Source organism: Vidua macroura, chromosome 6, assembly GCF_024509145.1.
Source record: "Vidua macroura isolate BioBank_ID:100142 chromosome 6, ASM2450914v1, whole genome shotgun sequence".
NCBI classification, from domain to species: Eukaryota; Metazoa; Chordata; class Aves; order Passeriformes; family Viduidae; genus Vidua; species Vidua macroura.
Window position 1 is genome coordinate 58833766 of NC_071576.1, and position 18384 is coordinate 58852149.

Below are 18384 nucleotides of genomic sequence, written 5' to 3' on the forward strand. Positions count from 1 at the left end.
ACTGCAAAAAGGGGCAGCAGCCTCAAAACCACAATACCCTGAGTATTTTGGGGGGGGTGTGGGCTGCAAAGCCCTTCAGCACCAACCCACAGCTCTGAATCCAAATCCAAAATCTAGTGTCAGGCTTATCATCTAGCAGCCCAGCAATATTTCACCTCCACATTTTCAAATATTTCTGATATTTTAGCCTGCTGAAATCAATTTGGCCAAAACTAGCCTTACCAAAAAAAAAAAAAAAAAAAAAAAATCACTTATTATAGCATAGCACAAGGAAAAAAAAAAAGAAAACCCCTGGAAATGTATGTGCATTTTTATTTCCTAGATGAGAACAGTTCTAAACTGTTGTGTAATATTCAGGATAATGACTCTAATCTTTTCTAAATTAAAAAAAGTACATGAGAGCTTGAAATGCTCTGCTAATTTTAAATTCTTAGGCACTGCAGTTGCACTCAACAGTTTATTTCAATTACATTTTCAATGAAGGGTTTGTTTTTATTACAGATATTCTGGGCAAATTGCCTTAAAAATGTAAACTAGGGAAGAAAGCTCTTACAGTGACCATGAGAAGCTCAATAATAATTATTTGAATAACATAAAATTAAAAAAAAACTATCAAAAGAGGACATTATATAGCCTGGAAATCAATTAGGTTTATATTCCATTTGCCTTCTTCCTGCACCAGCCTCACTTATTTAACAAAATGCTGAATAAATTGTTTCTGGTCAAACTATAAAGACAGCAGATATATGCCCCTCTCCTTCCATATCAATAACAGACATATCAACTGTGGACAAGACATCCAGAAAAGATGAGAAAGATGGATATAGTCATACAGAAAGGCAACAGAATTCAAGATGAAGAGAATAACCCGAAGGCTGAAAGGCAAACGCAACTCCTAAGCAATACAGAAAAACAGGCAAGGTAATGATAACATGACACACAAAACACAAAGTGAAAATACTTTAAAGATTATTAAAACAAAATTCTGTGAGGAACCTTCTGTCACATACGTTGTGGAGGCTGGTGGCCCTACACAAAAAGGATCCATTACGGTTCCTTGGAGAGACAGACCCTCATTTTTCCCAGTTGGAAAAATCTCCCCTGATCAAGGCGACTGAGCAGAGCCTCTCCCAGGATGCTCGTGACAGTACAGCATCATCAACTAACCAGTTTTTCTTAAAAGCAATAAATAAAAACCCTCCCAAAGACATCACACAGTGAGAAAGTCCCCAGTCTAAGCCATGTGGTCCAACAGAGGGGAACAGATGTGTTAATTGATTAATTGATTAACCCCACTGTCTCTCCACAGGAGCATCCTCTGTGGTCTCAGGGTGGTGCTCTAAGCACTCCACAAAATCCCTCACTACTATTTTTTGCTGACACAATGCATTATTCTTTTCTGCAGTAATGTGATGAAAGCTGAGTTTATCAAGTCTAGGCAAATTACATCAGATTTTTTGCCAGTTGAAGTTTCTATTATCTCTATGGAAATCCTGCTTTACTAGGCAAAAGCTGAGGAACTGAATGTCTTTGATAGCATTTTCTGAGTACCCTTCTGACATTGCTTCTGATCAGCATTTGCAATTTTTCCTCCCATTAAAGGTTAACTTATGCTCCTCTATCTTTTCAGCACATCTTCCAATATATGGAAAATTGCAACAGTACCCCTACTGTAAAATATTAAATAGTTCTGCTATCATAAAAGAGCTCTTATCCATTCTCTAAGATGAGCATTTCCCTCTTATTTAAAAGAATGGATGAGTGAACAGATACAGCGTATTACAGACAACTGCTCTCATTCCTGTTACATTTTGTGGTTGGGAGTTTTATTTGCTTTTTCAAACACATGTCTTCCGTGGCACTGGCCAAGTTATCTTTGACTCTCCTGCTGCATCTATCTGCTTAAATGAGCAGTCATTTCTCAATCAGAAAAATACTTGGTCATTCTTTTTTTCTTAGAGCCTTCTAGGCTCTAAGTTTTGCAGTAATTCAAGTTCTTAATACTCTTCCTCACAGCACTTAAAAGAATTGAACTACTTTTTGAATTCTTGCTTTTTAACTTCAGCACAGGTGCTGAAACCTCAACATCAAGATTAGTGCTTTAGCCAGATCACTAATTTCACCTTACAGTGGTATTTTCCTTTTTCATTATTCATGCTTACCTTCAGCAGTAAGCCTGTACACTAGAGAAGAATACAGATTTCAGAAGCATATAAGACATTTTAAACTTCCTTTTCATTCTAGACTATTCTATTGAAACAAAGATAAAATTTCTTCAAAACAAAACCATTTCTCCAAGACTACAAAAATTCTATCTGCTTCCAAATGAGAAAATCAATGTTACTCATAGGAAAAAAAAAAAAGATTATTTTTCAACTCTTTAATTTCACCATGGCTGGAGTTTCAATTCCAAGTGATCAGTTCTCTCAATTCTCACAGGTACACTCAATGTTTTCACACTATGGTTTCGAACACAAAAATAAATAAGCAGAAACATCCATTCTATTATTTCAAAATTGAGGGATGTAAAAGATATTCCCTCTGATCCAGAATAATGCAGTTCTACAGCTTTCCCCCTCTGCTTTTGTTTTCAATCAGCAAAGTGTAACATACAAAAGACCTGTCCCAGGTCTGAAACCTGAAGAAGGATCTCTTGCTGATTCTTTTGAATTCCAGTGCCTTGTACCCTCTGAACAGAGAATGACATTCATTATGTCTGATACTTTCATAAAATGAAGAGGCAGGTTGGTCTCTGTCCTATTATTATAAAGACTCTTATTCAGTTGCAAAATAGAATGTGCAAATCCTTCAGACCCATCAGATTCACACATATAAGCTACAAATTCAACACCACGGATCTTCACCTGCAATGAAGAACTCTCTTATTTAGGTTGGAAAAGACTTTTAAGATCGAGTCCAACTGCAAAGTTAATGCTGCCACAGCAAGTACAGAAAAAAATCACTCATGGCAAATGGCTCAGTATAAAACTGCTCCAAACCCAGAAATCAGATTAACAGATTCTCCCTCTGAAACTCTACTGAAGGAAATGATGAGAATTTGGCCAGAATCAAGCTTAAGGGGAAAAAAAATTTAAAAAGAAAGTATTATATAATGTGAAATATCTTCATCCACAACACATCCCCAAGAAGAAAGCGTTGCACTGCTTGTGCTAGGCCAAAAGGACTGGTTGGTTTTGGAAGCCTTTGAAACATCTCTGTAGCTCCCTGATGTACCTGTCATATTCTAAAGAGGCTGCAGCTTTGAATTAATCTTCTCAGGTATACATAGGAAAACTTGACTTTGAAAAGGATTGCAAAAAACTATCACCAGATTTTGCTTCCCTTGCAAACAAGGTCACAATTCCTATTAACTTTACTATGATCAAAACCAGGATTTATGCACTAAAAGAAATCAGCAGAAATATAAATAGACTTAATAAACTACTCGGCAGGAATGTCTTATATAAGACATTAATTGCCATGACAATTTACAGAATATGTTTAAAATAAAAAAAAAAATTTAATAATGCTGATAACCATGCTTGCCAGGCAGTTTCACTGACTCTCTACATTATCTTCTATAGCTTGGGCATCTACCAAACTGGGCAATCTAGACTGGGGGGAAAGGAAAAAAAAAGGCTATTTATTGTGGAAAAGCATCCTTGCTCCCAGAAATCAAGCATGTACATAAAAGTTTGAGTTGGGCCCAGTGCTTAGATCATTCCACAAGAGTTCATAAAAAAGGCAAAGGACAATCTGTAAGACAACATGAGCTGGCAGTGCTGTCAGATGCAGCCCCTGGAAGAGGAGCACATACCCTGGGAGTCAGACTGCCCAGCCAGGCTGCCTCTCTGCATGGGAATAATGACAGACTCACTTTGGCTGGACAAAGAGAGGAGTGTGCAAATCCCTCAGATCCACACTCAGAAGCTAAAAATTCAACACCATTGATCTTCACCTGCAACGAAAAACTCTCTACTTCAGGCTGGAAAAGACAGTTAAGATCATCCAGTCCAACTGCAAACCTAACACTGCCACAGCAAGGACTTGCTCTGTTCATGATCTGACTGCTCACTGAAAAAGTACCTGGACCAGGATAGAACTGGATGCTTTGTACAGCTCAGGTCTGTGCAGCCCTCTGTGTATCTGCACACATGAAAGGCTCATCCTCAAGGAGGTGATGGCCCAGCTCAGCCTAACACGTTAGAAAGAACTGGTGCTGTCAGGTCAGGCTGCCCTGTACACAGCTGCTGAATGTCTCTAACATTTGCCTCTAAGACAAACATGAACACCAACCCTAAGTTTTCATGTAACTGAGAGCTGGTAAACAGCTGCTGTGCTCCCTTGTACTGCCTATAAAAGGCTGCCTGAAATGTTTTTATTGTAGACACTTCATCTTCACGGCAGTGATTTTTCAACTCTGAAGGGCATTGATCCATCTGCAGGTTTTGTTGTTTTCTTCCTTATTCCCTGACAGTCCGCATCCGTTGCATCTGTTAAACTGTTTTCTTGCACTGAGTCTCAGTTTGCAATGCTTATGTGTTTTACACAACACTTAACAAACTTCTAAATAACAGAAGATATCTTCTGAAATGTATGAAAAATATCTGTGTATGAAAAACCACCATGCTAAGAGATTAAATAGAAGAAAACATAGCTTTTATAAAAATATGTATTATAAATACTTTAAAAGAAGCATTCATGAGCCCTACAAAGAGTGTTTGGAAGTTTCTGGGAGTTTTTTGCAACTACTCCCAGTACTTCAGACACTGTACTTAGAATACATTATGCTTTCAGGTCAGAGTCTTGTACAGTGTGAACTGGCACAGCTTTATGTGTTGGCAGGACTCTCTTCCACTGCCTTGAGTGGAGATGCAATAATTCATACCAGGCAGGGCTGTAGTCACTGGTGTCAGTTCTGCAATCTCTTGCAAGAATATGAAATTATATAAATGGGTGTCCCTTCTCACCTGCGTTTCTTTTCTAGTGAAACTCCCCATTTAGTCTTCTGACCCTGGTCCTCAACTTGAATTCCTCAAAATCTAACTGGTTTCTATGGACTTTCAAATGTCTGGATGAGCTTTGGGGTTTAACTGCTTATAAATTTAGAATTATATGAGCCAGAAGCTATTGAACAAGGGAACAGAACTGCCCGTTATCCCCTCAGTCACAAGCAATTTTCAAAGTAAATCTCTACTTAAAATATCACTTCATTGATTGATGCTACTTATTTATTATATAATAAAGTCTCTAATAATATGGTATTTCATTCTCATAAAAAGAATCTTTTAAACTCTCACTCAGGAGTAGTTTTAATGCAAGTGACATGCTGTCATCAGCCTGCCTTCAAGATTACAAACCTGGCTAAACAGCAGTCTTAAACAACTACAACCAACCAGGCTCAGGCAGATCCCAGAACCAGGAACGGAATGCAGTCAGGCCTGGGGCATGCATTTACAACAACCATCGTTTCCATGCAGAACAGGGGCACAGCAGGAAACAGATCTTCTAAGACCTAAATGTAGGACCGAATTCTTGCTTTACTTTAACAAGTTCAGGAATTAAAACACTACCTTTATCCTCTTCTATATAAACCACATAAAAAAACCCCACAGCAAGACCCCTAGAGCTTCACATGAACTTTATGTTTTAGTTACTGTTTTGCCAGAACTGTTCTTCTGCCTTCACATTTATCTCCTCGCACTGCCACCTCATCTCCCAGTTTTCCTGATTCTCTTTATCATCATTCTGATGGGGAGCTGTTGTGTTTTGCCTCTGAGCTGATCTTATGTGATTAAAGCAACAGGATTTCTACCATCACTAAACAGTGTATTAGGAGCCTGGTTTAACTCCTGCAGTTAACTACGTTACCATGTTGCATTTACTTTTTTGGCTGTTTCAACAGTTGCAGAAGCTGGGTTTTGTCCAGCTGTGCTAAGCAGCTGCACAGCAGGAAAGGCTTGATGTGGCAGGCTAACACAGACACTAAAGGCCCCTTACAAACAGTGGCCAGCAGCACATCAGAGGTACCAAAATCACCTGATGGCCTTGGTCTAACAGCTGCATATCTAACAGCTGCCTGGTACTGTGGTGGCTGGAGGAGCAGCAGCAGATGCTCAGGTGTGATGGCGATGTTCCTGCAGGTGAGCTGGGGACTTATGCCAACACTCTGTGAGCAGCTGTACAGATGGAGCAGAAATGACAGTGGCAGAGACTGTCTAAAGGCAGGAATGGAAAGATGTGATGCTTAGGGAGAAATACTCTTCAGCAACAGAATCAGGGGAGGATGAGCTACTTAGACAGCCATTGCTGTTCAGATGCCACCACTTAGACAAGGATCCTCTCAACAGAAACTCTAATTATCTGGGCAGCATTTTGTAATGAATTCATTCTTACCAAAGGTAAAGGAATGGCAATTCTTCCCTTAAATTCATGTGAGTGCATTGCAGGATCATCACCTTTTTTGCTTTTTCCACTAGTCAAACATTCAGGGTGCTCTACTCAGCGAATGCCACCATAATTCGTGAAGTGTCCAGACTCCTGGGGACCAGGACAAAATACAGCTGCCCTGGAAGGCACCCTCTGAAGATGAAGGGAGGGTAGGAAACACACCTAATCATGGATTGTAGTTTTTCAAGTGCCTTCTGTCTTTTCAGGCCAAGCTAAACACCCTATTGTGAGGAATTCTTTCACATTAGTAGTATCAGAGGACTACAGAAATGGACAGATTATATTTTGATTTTCTATTCCATCTTAGTATTTAACCACACATAAGATTTGCATCAGTTTATCTGCAGAATGGAAACATGAAATAAACACAGTTTATTTCCTCCACTCCAAGATACTTGCAGGAATGAACTGTAAGTATGCCAATGTTACTTACAGTAGACACAGAGTGGACTGTGGAAAGGTTTGGAAATCTGAATCACAGAAGTCTTACCATCACTAATCCTGATTCTATTTTAAATGAATCAGAAACACCACAGGAAAATATACTGCTGATCATTTCATTGCAATATTTTAGGATATTTCCTTGCAATTTTCTACTGCTTCTAATTATGAAGCTACACATTATGTTTTTGATAATGTCTTAAAAAAAAAAGGAGCATGGAATTTTAATATCAGGTATGCAGTTCCCTTTTTACTGACTTTGATGATTTCTTTCCTATATAAAGCATATTAAAAGGAAACAGTAGCTGTACCTATGATTGTAAAACAATTCCTTGATGTCAAACACCTTATCTAAGCCACTTCTGCAAAAAGATGAGAATTCAAAAACATCTGAAAGCAGTTAGTGGAGGAAAAAAAGATAGTTATCATCCAATTCAGAAGAGGGGCTGTAAAAGTAACTAATAATAGCAACTTAACTGCATATGAGGGAGTGGCTCCTGGCAGTCAGATATATTATTGCACATCTAGATGCAAGTGTGCTAAGTGGTGGCAGCAATAAAACTGTAAATGGAATAGCTACAACAGAAAAATTTTGCATCCAAGCATCACCCAAACACTCAACCAGGAAGTCCTGAATCAGGGCACTAATCTGTTTTTGTAAGGACTGCCAGGTGGGAAAGACAGCCCCCTTTATACAACATTTCCCCACTACTAGAATAAAATTAACATCTTACCTGTATCTTTTGTGGCTATTGGCAAGATCACTAAGATTAAAAGGAATATTTATGCAAATATTTCCAACATGCAACAGAAAAAGTACACGTCTGGGCTGCAGCTCTGCTTAAGCAAGAGATGCAACATTGCAGTGGAAATCTCGTAGAGGTACGCTGAGTGATCTTAGTTCTTTCCCTCTTAATACCATAACCCCTAACATAGAAAAAGTCTAATTCTGTTTTGAAAAAGTTCTCAGTCATTACTGGGATCTTACCCAAATATGGGCCCGTTTGGATGTTGTTTTTAACATCAGTTACAAGTTACAAAATGAAATGTTACAAAATGAAATACATAGTAATGGGGAGGAGACACAACATTTTAATTATGAAGGAGCAGAGTCTTGTCTAGAAGTTTCCCTTGTCTCTTTCTCCTCTGCCATTTGTTTGCTGCTATCTCATTTGTACAGAACTTGAGCTGACACTCAAAGGTGCATACTGAGCCGCACTAATTGAAGTGACTTTGGTTATTGTTGTTTGTCTCTCAACTATAATTAAAGTTTCTAACTGGAATTTACAGGCATGCCTGCAGTGTGTTGTTCTCATAGATGAGGTGCCACCAAGCTATGGTGCCAGGGGATGAGGAATAATGGCTCTGGCTCAGGGGTGAATTGCACAGTTCCTTTGCAGACACTGAGGACTATCTTGAAAAGCTTCTGCAGGCCAACAGTGCAGCAAACAGTGCCCCACATCATTCTGTGACACATAAGGCACAGCCCATGCAGTAAGTGAGTCTGATTTTCAGATATTTCTGGCTTCATCATCCATAATTTACTCAAGCATGATGCCACTAGTGATCAATATTACAGGTTCTCAGCAAAGGAAGCCAGTGCAGAACAGAGCTGCAGCATGTGCAACTTGGCAGGAAAGTAGAGAATCGTATCTGCAGCTCACCAAATTAATGTTTCCAGTTCACTATGAGGTCCAGGCACAGGGGACAAGACCACCCTGCTGCTCTGTGTTTATTTCTGAGATACTGTGAGGATTCATTTGCTGTATAGTCAAATCAGGTAACTGACAACTCCTGGGTAGAACCACATTCCATAACTCCATAGGGTGGAGTGTTATGGGGTCCTTTCAAGAAAGTAAATATAAAACATAGTCAAGTAGAAAAATCATTCAAACTGGAGGGTTTTTTCAGTTTCTCTGGTCACTCCCACAAATATATCCATTTCCTTTACATTGTTTTTGCATATGTTACATTTAAGATTAAGTCATCTGCACATCTGTCTTTGACAAGCATGTTCGAGGCCATGCAACGTTATTTTTCCTGTCAAGATTTGCCTCAAAACCCTTTCACATAAGCCCATGTACTTAGCTGGGGAGACACAGGTCTTAACCCTCTTGTCTGCCAAGTTAGTAATTCCAGCTGTTATGTAGGAAAATGGAAAGGTTTTCATAATTTGAGTCTTTGGCACATATTGCTGTAACAGGACAACAGCAGAGAAAGATAAAAAGGAGATTTATAGGAGGGGTTTTCACAAGAACAGGGTTTGGAATTTGACACAGCTGTATGGTGTGAAGAAGGTGGCTGTGCATTTCACATTTGTGGAAATGACACATTTAATATATAAAGTAAAAAACCACATAGCTTCAGATAATATACACATATATATATATGAGTATACCTATGCATGTATGCAGAATGTTTTAAAATGCATAGCTTCATTAATATGACATGCACAGTTAAGGATCAGGAATGAAAGCTTTTATCAGCAAATCTGGGTCAGTGCTGACTCTCATATTCCTTAAATTCTTTCAAAATTTATAAATCAACTTCCTTATCAAAGCATTATTATACCACTGCTTCTCAATTTACAGCAGAAATAATGCTGTCTCTCTATAAAACAGCTACTAAACATCTTACCAAGGGATTGTTGCAGGAAAACAATGACAGGTACAAGATGGTTCCTCCCACACAATCTGCTAACAGCAGCAGCAAAATCAGAGATCATTAGACAAACTAACCTGTGGTGTCATCCCGTGGCAGATATACATGATTGGGATATTCTCTGTGTCTGGCCCTTGATCAAGGCATAAATCACTTTTCAGGGAATTCTGCAGCTAAAATAAACAGAAAGAAAAATAAATCAAGCAAGTTTTACATGAGAAAAAGATGGTGTGATTACTTTCTTTTCTTTGAGAAAGTAAATAGTATGTAGTTGAGGAAGGAAATATGCAAAATTAAAAATATGTTGCAGTGAAGAGAAAGCGTCTGGACTAAATTCTTCCTTGCAGATAATCTAGCACCACTGATTTCAATAATGTTGCACAGAGTTTCATGCAGGGTATATTTCAAAAAGCCTTCAGAGATAGCAATAATTTATTGATACATGTTTTAAAAATATTTAGTCTCTGGTACACACTCTATACAGAACCTGAATGCATCCTGCTGAGCAAGATAGATGAGGTATTAAACAGCTTTTAAGAATCACTCATGAGAGTCTTCTGATTTCCAGAAATAATTCAAAAAACTGCTTTCAGCTGACATCTGGAGACTTCAGGGCAATTGTTATGCACCAGCTCCCCTGATTATTCTGTGCTAACCCACGCACAACAATGAACAGACTGCAAAGTACTTGGTCCTGGTCAGAACAAAGCCCTGTGAAAAACCTGGGCTATGCTGAGACAGAGTTTTCTAAAACTGAAGTGCTAAATTAATGAGCACAGATAGCTTGGAGGTCTCTTCAGAGTGTGAGGACAAAGATGTGGACTGCATACCCATGGATGTGGATAAAGGTGTTCAGTGCTGTATAGATTGGCTCAGAGAACAGGAGATAATTGCCTGATGGAGTGGGGATGTGGTTTGCAACCACCTGTGATTAACTGGGCAGCTCTGTCAGCTGTGCACAGGGGCCTCTTTTGAGGAAACCGAATTATATCTTTAGAAAGGAAGCCTAGACCTGCACATAGGAGGAGTGGACAAGCCAGAGGCTGAAGCCAGGCAGTGAATAAAATCAAAACCATCAACCCATCTCTACAAGACTTCCAACTCTAAACCTAACTCTAAATCCAGTAATGGACAGGACGTGTCCCAGCATTAGAGAGAAAATATGCATTAGGTATCAATACTGGCATTACTCTCAAGAATTAAAGCCTTGAGAATTACATAAAATCTTCTCTCTCAAAGCCTTCTATTTCTTATTCATAATGTAACCATAGCCATGACTCTAATCACAAGCAGATGTCTAAGCATCCCTCTCTATCCAAACCAATGATAAATATCAGCCTTATTAATTCATGGCTGGGTCTATCACTACCTGTAGAGAAACAACCTCTCACTTTAAAATTTCAAGGGTTTATTAAACCTTAAAAAATACAACAAATGACTGAATAAGGAGAAAGAGCAGCACTGGGAGCGTGGAACTAAACCACCACGTGATCACCCACAAAGTGGCTGCTCCATCTTTTATACCTCTGGTGTTCCATCATGTAACCCTAGCCCCTCCCAAAGTCTGGCAGTCAATTCTTCTTCACTGTCCATTGGTGGAGACTGCTTCCTTGCAATTTGTCTGGAGGTCAGGTGTTGCCAGGCCGCGCCTCCTGGTACTTAGCCTGCCCTCCTCCCAAGTGCCCTGACTACCAAGGCCATCCAGTGACAACAACACAAGGAGGAGAGGAAAGAGGACTATGGGGAGAACATATCACAATAACATAACTATACATCAGTAGAACTCCTCTTAACATACACATAATATTTATCCCTTAATTGCGAGAGCCAACCATCACATTACCCATCTATAACACTACCTCTGTGTTTTCAAAACCTCTTCCCTAAATGCCAATCCTAACGCTTGTCCTAGTGCAAATGTTATAAACTTTTCCACAACAATCCCCATAACAAAGGAAGCAAAAAACCAGAAACAAAACAGCCATGGACCTGTTAACTAATAATGCTGTTTCAAAATCTGAGGTCCAGATTCTCAGGAACAATCACTTTACAAAATCTAGTGGCTTTGTGGCAACCAACAATTAACCTGAGTAATGCAATTTTAGCCTACCAAGACTTAGTCTTAAAAACAATCCAAAACATAACAGACAATCCCTGTGCTAAAACTCAGAAGTAATTATTGTTACACTGAATACAACAGCTTTTGGCCCAGTGACATTGCTTTCTTCTAAATAGGAGGGTACTGCACAATTTAGTTTGCTTCCCAAATATTTACTCTGCCACCAATCCCAACCCTAGCTATGTTCTACAGCATAAGCTAGACCTGAATGCTGCAACTATTTCCCTAGCTCTCACAGAACATGAGGAAATGTAGGATTCAGGAAATAAATATGTGGGTTGCCTATATCCTAACCTTTACCCCCACTCTGACAGCTTTTTCAATTACTCAGGATTTTTTTTAATTGATGATAGTGCTATAGTAGCAGCATCTCTTTTCTAAAAAAAAAAAAAAATGAAGCCAGTTGATGAATGGAAGCAGCTGACTTGCTTTGAAATATCACACCTTTCTCTGCTATAAGATATGAAAGCAAACAGCAAAGCAGACACAAAAGAAGACCAGACATCCAAATGATTCTTTTACTAGAAGGACAGGGGCGCTTAATCTTGTGTCATACAACAGTATTTCATAAAACAATGAGCTGTGTATTTCACAAAACATGCCTTATCTGTTGTCATAGTTGTCCACTACTTCCTTTGTGATGGTACAAACAGGGCCTGCTCCTCACATCTCTCTCAGCTGATGATAATCATGTGCATTATTGGGCAGTACCTAAATCATAGGATCATACAATGGCTTGGGTTATGTTGGGGGTTGGGTTTTTTCTGTTCTTTCATTATGACCTGTGGAATTTCTTCCCATTGTGCTGCTAAGAAGCTCTGATGACTGGGTGCTTGAGAGGAACTCCTTTGGTTTTTGGGAGTTTCTCTGTTGGGGGGGTGGGGCAGAAATACCACGAGAATAGGGGTAGGTAAAAAAAGATGGGTTTTCGATGAAACAGAGTAAAAATTTAACGGGGTAGAAAATCCATTTTCTTTGAGCTTGCTAACATAAGTAAAATATGCTGTTTGGTAACTGCAGCACTAGCAAAACTGCCCCAGCTGAGGAGAAAGAATGCAAATTTCCAAGCTGAAGAGATCAGAAAGACTCCTCAGACCTTGAAACAGACAGCGCAGAGTGACCCAGGAGTTCTCTCTGTACTTTCTGACAAAAACTGAGTACAAGTGTAACTAGCTGTAAATGTAACGCGAAATCAGCAGAATGAATATGCATGAACCTGTTGTGAAATTCTATGAATATGTAAGTTAGTAAGGGGTAATAAAAGAGGATCAGGAGTTCTCAGGGGCGCACATGCCCTTTGAAGAGAAATCCGCGCGTGCGCCCAGCGCTATAAATAAAAACATACCGCTCCCTACAAATCTCTATTAGAATTGTAGAGTCTTAATTTTTCACCACAATTCAGGGGGCAGCTGCTCTCTCGCTCACTCCCATCAGAGGAGGACGGCCAGGCTGTCGCTTACTGAGAGGAGAATTTACCAGCACTGCTGGAGCTCAGCCCTGGGGGACTGTCTTGTAAACCAAGACAGGTTAGAAGACATATTAAAGATTATCTCATTCCAACCCTCCTGCCATGGGCTAGGACACCTTCCACTAGACCAGGTTACTCAAAGACCCATCCACCCTGGTCTTGAACACCTCCAGGGACAAAGAGTCCATGATCTCCTGGGCAACCTCTTTCAGTGCCTCACCAGCCTTAGGGTAAAGAATTTCATCCAAATATCTAATTTAACCCTGCCTTTGTTCAGTTTAATGCCATTCCCTCTTGTTCTATCACTACACATCCTTGTGAAAAGTCCCTCTCCAGCTCCCTTTAACCATCTTTAGGTACTGGAAGATTGCTCTAAGATCTCCCTGAAACCTTCTCTTCTCCAGGCTGACCACTGTGTTCAGTATTTCTGTAAAAAACTCTTCTTACTCTTTCTGGTTGACAAAAATCTCTCAGCAGAGTATAAAATCATTGTTGCTGATTTTCCTTTTGACTTGCACAATGTGGAGTTGATCCTAAGATGAGTACTTTAGCTCTTCCACAGCCCTTCCTTTACTTATATTGTATCACTTCTACCTGAAAAGACTTTTTTTGTCCAAAGCCACCTACAAGCAGAACCATGCATTAGTTAGCTGCTAAGCCTCCTTCTCCTCAGGAAACTCCACACTTGATTGGATCACAGCATCACTGAGGGCAATTCCATGGTGTGTAGTAGAGGCTCCTTGCACACAGGTGTGATTTTGGCATTGTTCTGAACTAATTTGGGAGGTAACTGTTAAGTCATGCATTTAGCAATGACCTAAACCTTTGCTGGAAGTGCTTTTCCTGTATGATTGTATGAAAAGCCAGCATGGTTATTTTAACATATTATCACAGCCATGGAACTTCACAAGATGTACCATCCCTTCATTTGCCAAACACAGCAGCTGCTCTATGGCACCCTCAGGGCTCTTCCAGAGCCACACTGGCCAACTTAACAGCTCAGTTTTCTGAAGACAATCCTTTCACTTGTATGATCTGCTCTCACATTTTTGATTAGGATTGTCTTACAAAAAGAAGAAAATTAATTCAAAGGAATTTTTTTTTTTTTTTTTGTGAAAATGACAGTGGAAGAGAATGTAAAAAGAACATCCTAGGTCTACTACCTTATTATGGGCCTGTTTTAATTTCCTCTGTTCATCTTCCATGCCATGCACACCTGCCCTCCCTGTTTGGGGCCCTGCCAGTTTCCAAGGGGCAAGAATTGCTTCTGCCTTAATTAGCACAATGCAACTCAAGCATGATTGCAACACAAACAAGGGCACTACTGTCCCACAAGTAATGATGAGCCCAAAATGCATGGATTTAGCTGCACTTTCTGTTGGATGCAACATAATTCTCAAACCTCTCTAGTGGTGCTTTATACATGGGATAGCTATGTGAGATTTGGTTAACTTGGAATGTTAGTCTTTGATTGTGATACCTGTTCTAGGGTGGATCAGGATTTCCCTTAAATGGCTAAAAGTCTAATAAGGGAAAGCATCAGCCTTTAACAGTTGGATTTGATGGCATTAAAGGTCTTTCTATCCTAAATGACTTCATGATTCTAAATTAAGATCTGGCTACAATCTTAAGAAGGTTGCAGTTGAAATACTGAGTCTATTTTGCGAATTCCCTGCTGCCACAAACCTGCCAGCTCCAATGTGTCTGCAAAATCACACCTTGAGTATTTCTGTGTGGAATGCAAGCCATGAAGCAAACAAATAAACAACAAAAAAATCACGGAGCAAGATAATGTTCAGGACATCTCAGCAAAAATGACAGCAGAGAGCTGTCTCTGTCAACTAATCATATTATTTAACTAGTGACTTTAAATTGATCTGATTCTTTTACTTTGAGCCAGGCATTGTCTTCATTAATTACTTCCACTATTACACCTTTTCCCCCCATGTTTGTATAATGGGAAATGTAAACAAGATCCTTACCACCCCATAGGCGACGGTATCTGAGTACATTCTCATTTCTGGATACACGCTGACAAGATACCACCTAAAGGTCTTGCACTGGAGCTTTTTCCTTAGGGCCTTCCTCTCTGAAATATCACCAATATCAATTCCGGAGTCCTGCACATGAAACAAAGGGCAGAAAAAGTCATAGAGACATCAGTGATATACTTCTGTGTAAACTACACACCCAGAATCTCCCTCATTGCAGAATCACGGAATAAACTGAGTTGGCAAGGACCCATCAGGATCATCGAGCCCAACTCCTGGCCCTGCATAGCACCATCCCCAAGAGCCAAACATCGTTTTGACCTAAGCCAATAAACACGTTTGGGTTGTGAAGTGAGTCTGCTACCCACACATACCCCAGAAGTGCCCCAGGTAAATATGATACAGTTCACCATGGCAGGGTCTCTTTCATAGTCTGCTTTGGTGTATGTGAAATGTTAACGAAAAATCAAAACCCCACAATTCCGATAAAGATTTGTAGGGACAGTATGTTTATTACAGTGCTGGACGCATGTGGGGAATTGTTGCCCTCCAAATGACAGGCTGACCCTGAGGACTCATGATCCTTATTTATTACCCCTTACTAATTTAAATAGACATAGATTTTCACAATAGGCTCAGGCATATTCATTTTGCTGATTTTGCGTTACACTTACAGCTAGTTACACTTGTACCCAGTTTTTTGTCAGAAAGTACAGAAGAAAGAACTCCTGGGTCACTCTGCCCTGTTTATTTCAAGGTCTGAGGAGTCTTTCTTATCTCTTCAGCTTGGAAATTCACATTCTTTCTCCTCAGCTGGGGCAGTTTTACTAGTGCTGCAAAGTTACCAGACTAAACAGCATATTTTACTTATGCTAGCAAGCTCAAAGCAGCACATTTCACCTAAATCCAAATGGATTTCTACCCTGTTAAATTTTCACTCTGTCTCATATGGGACTACTCCTGTTGACTTCAGTGGGTTCAGATCCAGTTTCCAATGAATGAAAATCTCTAATTTTCTGGCACTTTCCAAATCCAAAAGGAATTGGCAGGAAGTAGCAAGTTGCCCTAGAAACATGGGCATTGCTGGTGTCCCACTGTGGCCTAATCAATAGTGTATGACACTTTCTGGCCATTTCTGAAGTCTGGATTACTGCTTGACTGCAAAGAGCAGAAGCTCTGCTCACCTCTCTGAAATAACACTTATTAACATTCTTTTGTAATGTAAAAAGAGAAGTTGTTATTTTTGTTAAAAGCAATTGCTGAATATTCTCTACTGTAATTTTTATTCTCCTTTACATTTCTGGCTAACCTAGTTTCTACTTTTCATAAGATCAGATCACAAAGCATGACTTTCATAATGGCCCTGTATAAAAAAATCAATAATTCATCACATCAAAATCACACAGCAGAATTTTTTAGAGATGGATCTAAGTGCAAATTTGGCTGCTCTTGACATGAAGTAAAATGAGACATTTTGCTCTATGCTGTGCTCAATGACTTCTGCCTCAGAGTAAAACACAGGATAAATACATTTTCATAGGGAAATCTTATAATCTATCTCCTTAAACAACAGCCTTTATTGGGCCATGAACACCCCAAAGATTTTGACAAGATTAAAAAAAAACACTGAAAGCACTGAATTTTCTTAGTTACACACACAAAAAAAAGGAATCTGTGTAAGTATCTATATTTCTGAGCTGCTGAAACAACCACTGCATCCCAAAGCACTGAATTAATGCTAATCTGGAACAAGTATATTTTATTATGGAAGCATTTTCTAACTAAAGTAAAATTGACTTCCACATTGACAAAGTATGCTAAAAAGTAGGAAACAGTGATCTGGCATTCACAGATTAGACGTAACACTTTTAAAAATGGTGACTCCCCTTCTCAAGCCCTACATCATCTGTAAAACCTTATGTGGAGCTACTCCTTAGGTGGCAATTTTTTTTCTGAATTTTGCAGCAAATGACTAAAGAGGCCGTATGTAGTGTGCTGAAAGACAATCAATGGGTCTTGTGAACAAATCCCACTCATGCACCACTCCAGCTGCACTTGCCTGTGTATCTGACACTTGTGTGAAGGAAAAGGAGGGTGCCAGCACACAAGCATTCCACTTCAGGCATTAACAAGGCTTCCCGGGATCAAGTGCTAAATGGGTCCACTGCCTCCCAAATCCTTTCTTATGCAACCCTGAAGGCACCAGTGCCTGTTCCCTCACAGTTCACTGTATAAGAAAGAGCATTAAGGGCCTCAGTAATAACATCCTTTCATGCAGCTGGAGAAGAAAAATAGCTCACATGTAGCACACTGGCTTTATCACCACCAATAAGAGAATGTGTTCCCCAAGGCTGAGAATATGATGGGAAAAAAACCCAACAAACAAAACCAGAAGCACAGGCAGAACACGTGGAAAACACAGTTCCTGATTCTGGGACTTGAAGAATCTTTCCTCTGGGTTTCAAGTGCTTTTCTGAATCTATTTATCCAAGTGTCAATGATGCAGAAGTCACCATGGCAGCGGAGGTCTCCATTTGAAGCCCTCAGTACTTCAGAGAGAAGCCCACAGAGATCCTGAGAGGGCAGTCACAGCACACTGCAAAATGCACCTGACTCCTCTGGATTATTATTATTATTATTATTATTATTATTATTATTATTATTATTATTATTATTATTATTATTAGCGCCCAAAGACTAAAACCTTTGGAAACATCTGATTTCTCAGAGATCTAGGAATTCTTCCATGGAAAAAATCAGGTCCTGTGTTTAACACTTTGGAATAACATATATTGTGGAAAGTCCTGACTATTGTAACTAAATACATTTCTACTACCTACACAGTCGGTTACCAGTATTCATTAGCTTCCAGATAGAGAATTACTCCTGTAATTGTCCAGCTGCAACTTATCTTTGCATTCTTTATGAATTTGCTCTCTATTGGCGTTCAAATTTGCAGAAGATTAAGCAACACCCCCATCACCTCTGGATGAATATGCTGCAAATCAGTGTATGGTGCTGTACATCCTCGTTAGCAAAAGGAATTTCTAAATTTTGTGTTAATGTTTTGTTTTCAAGTCAAAAAACTAAAACTTGGATCAATCAATGAAGATGAAGCAACCTTCAAGAAAGTAATTAACAATATGAAATAGAAACTGAAATTTAAATCTACTAGGCTAATCACAAATAAAATTCATTTGGAATTGCTTTGACATAAAATAAGTAACCTTACCCTGTGCAGAAATGTCTTTACT

The 18384-nt window shown here is 39.4% G+C and overlaps 1 protein-coding gene across 3 annotated transcripts in view; it reads right to left on the bottom strand.

Annotated features, from left to right (window-relative positions):
• Positions 1-18384, bottom strand: part of GALNT18 (polypeptide N-acetylgalactosaminyltransferase 18) — a 208950-nt gene that overhangs the window by 37462 nt on the left and 153104 nt on the right. For all 3 annotated transcript variants that reach the window (XM_053980981.1, XM_053980979.1, XM_053980980.1), the window contains 2 exons: positions 15122-15259; positions 9630-9725 (listed from right to left, as the gene is read on the bottom strand). In XM_053980981.1, coding sequence (XP_053836956.1) covers positions 9630-9725; positions 15122-15259 — 234 coding nt within the window. The remainder of the gene's footprint in view (positions 1-9629; positions 9726-15121; positions 15260-18384) is intronic.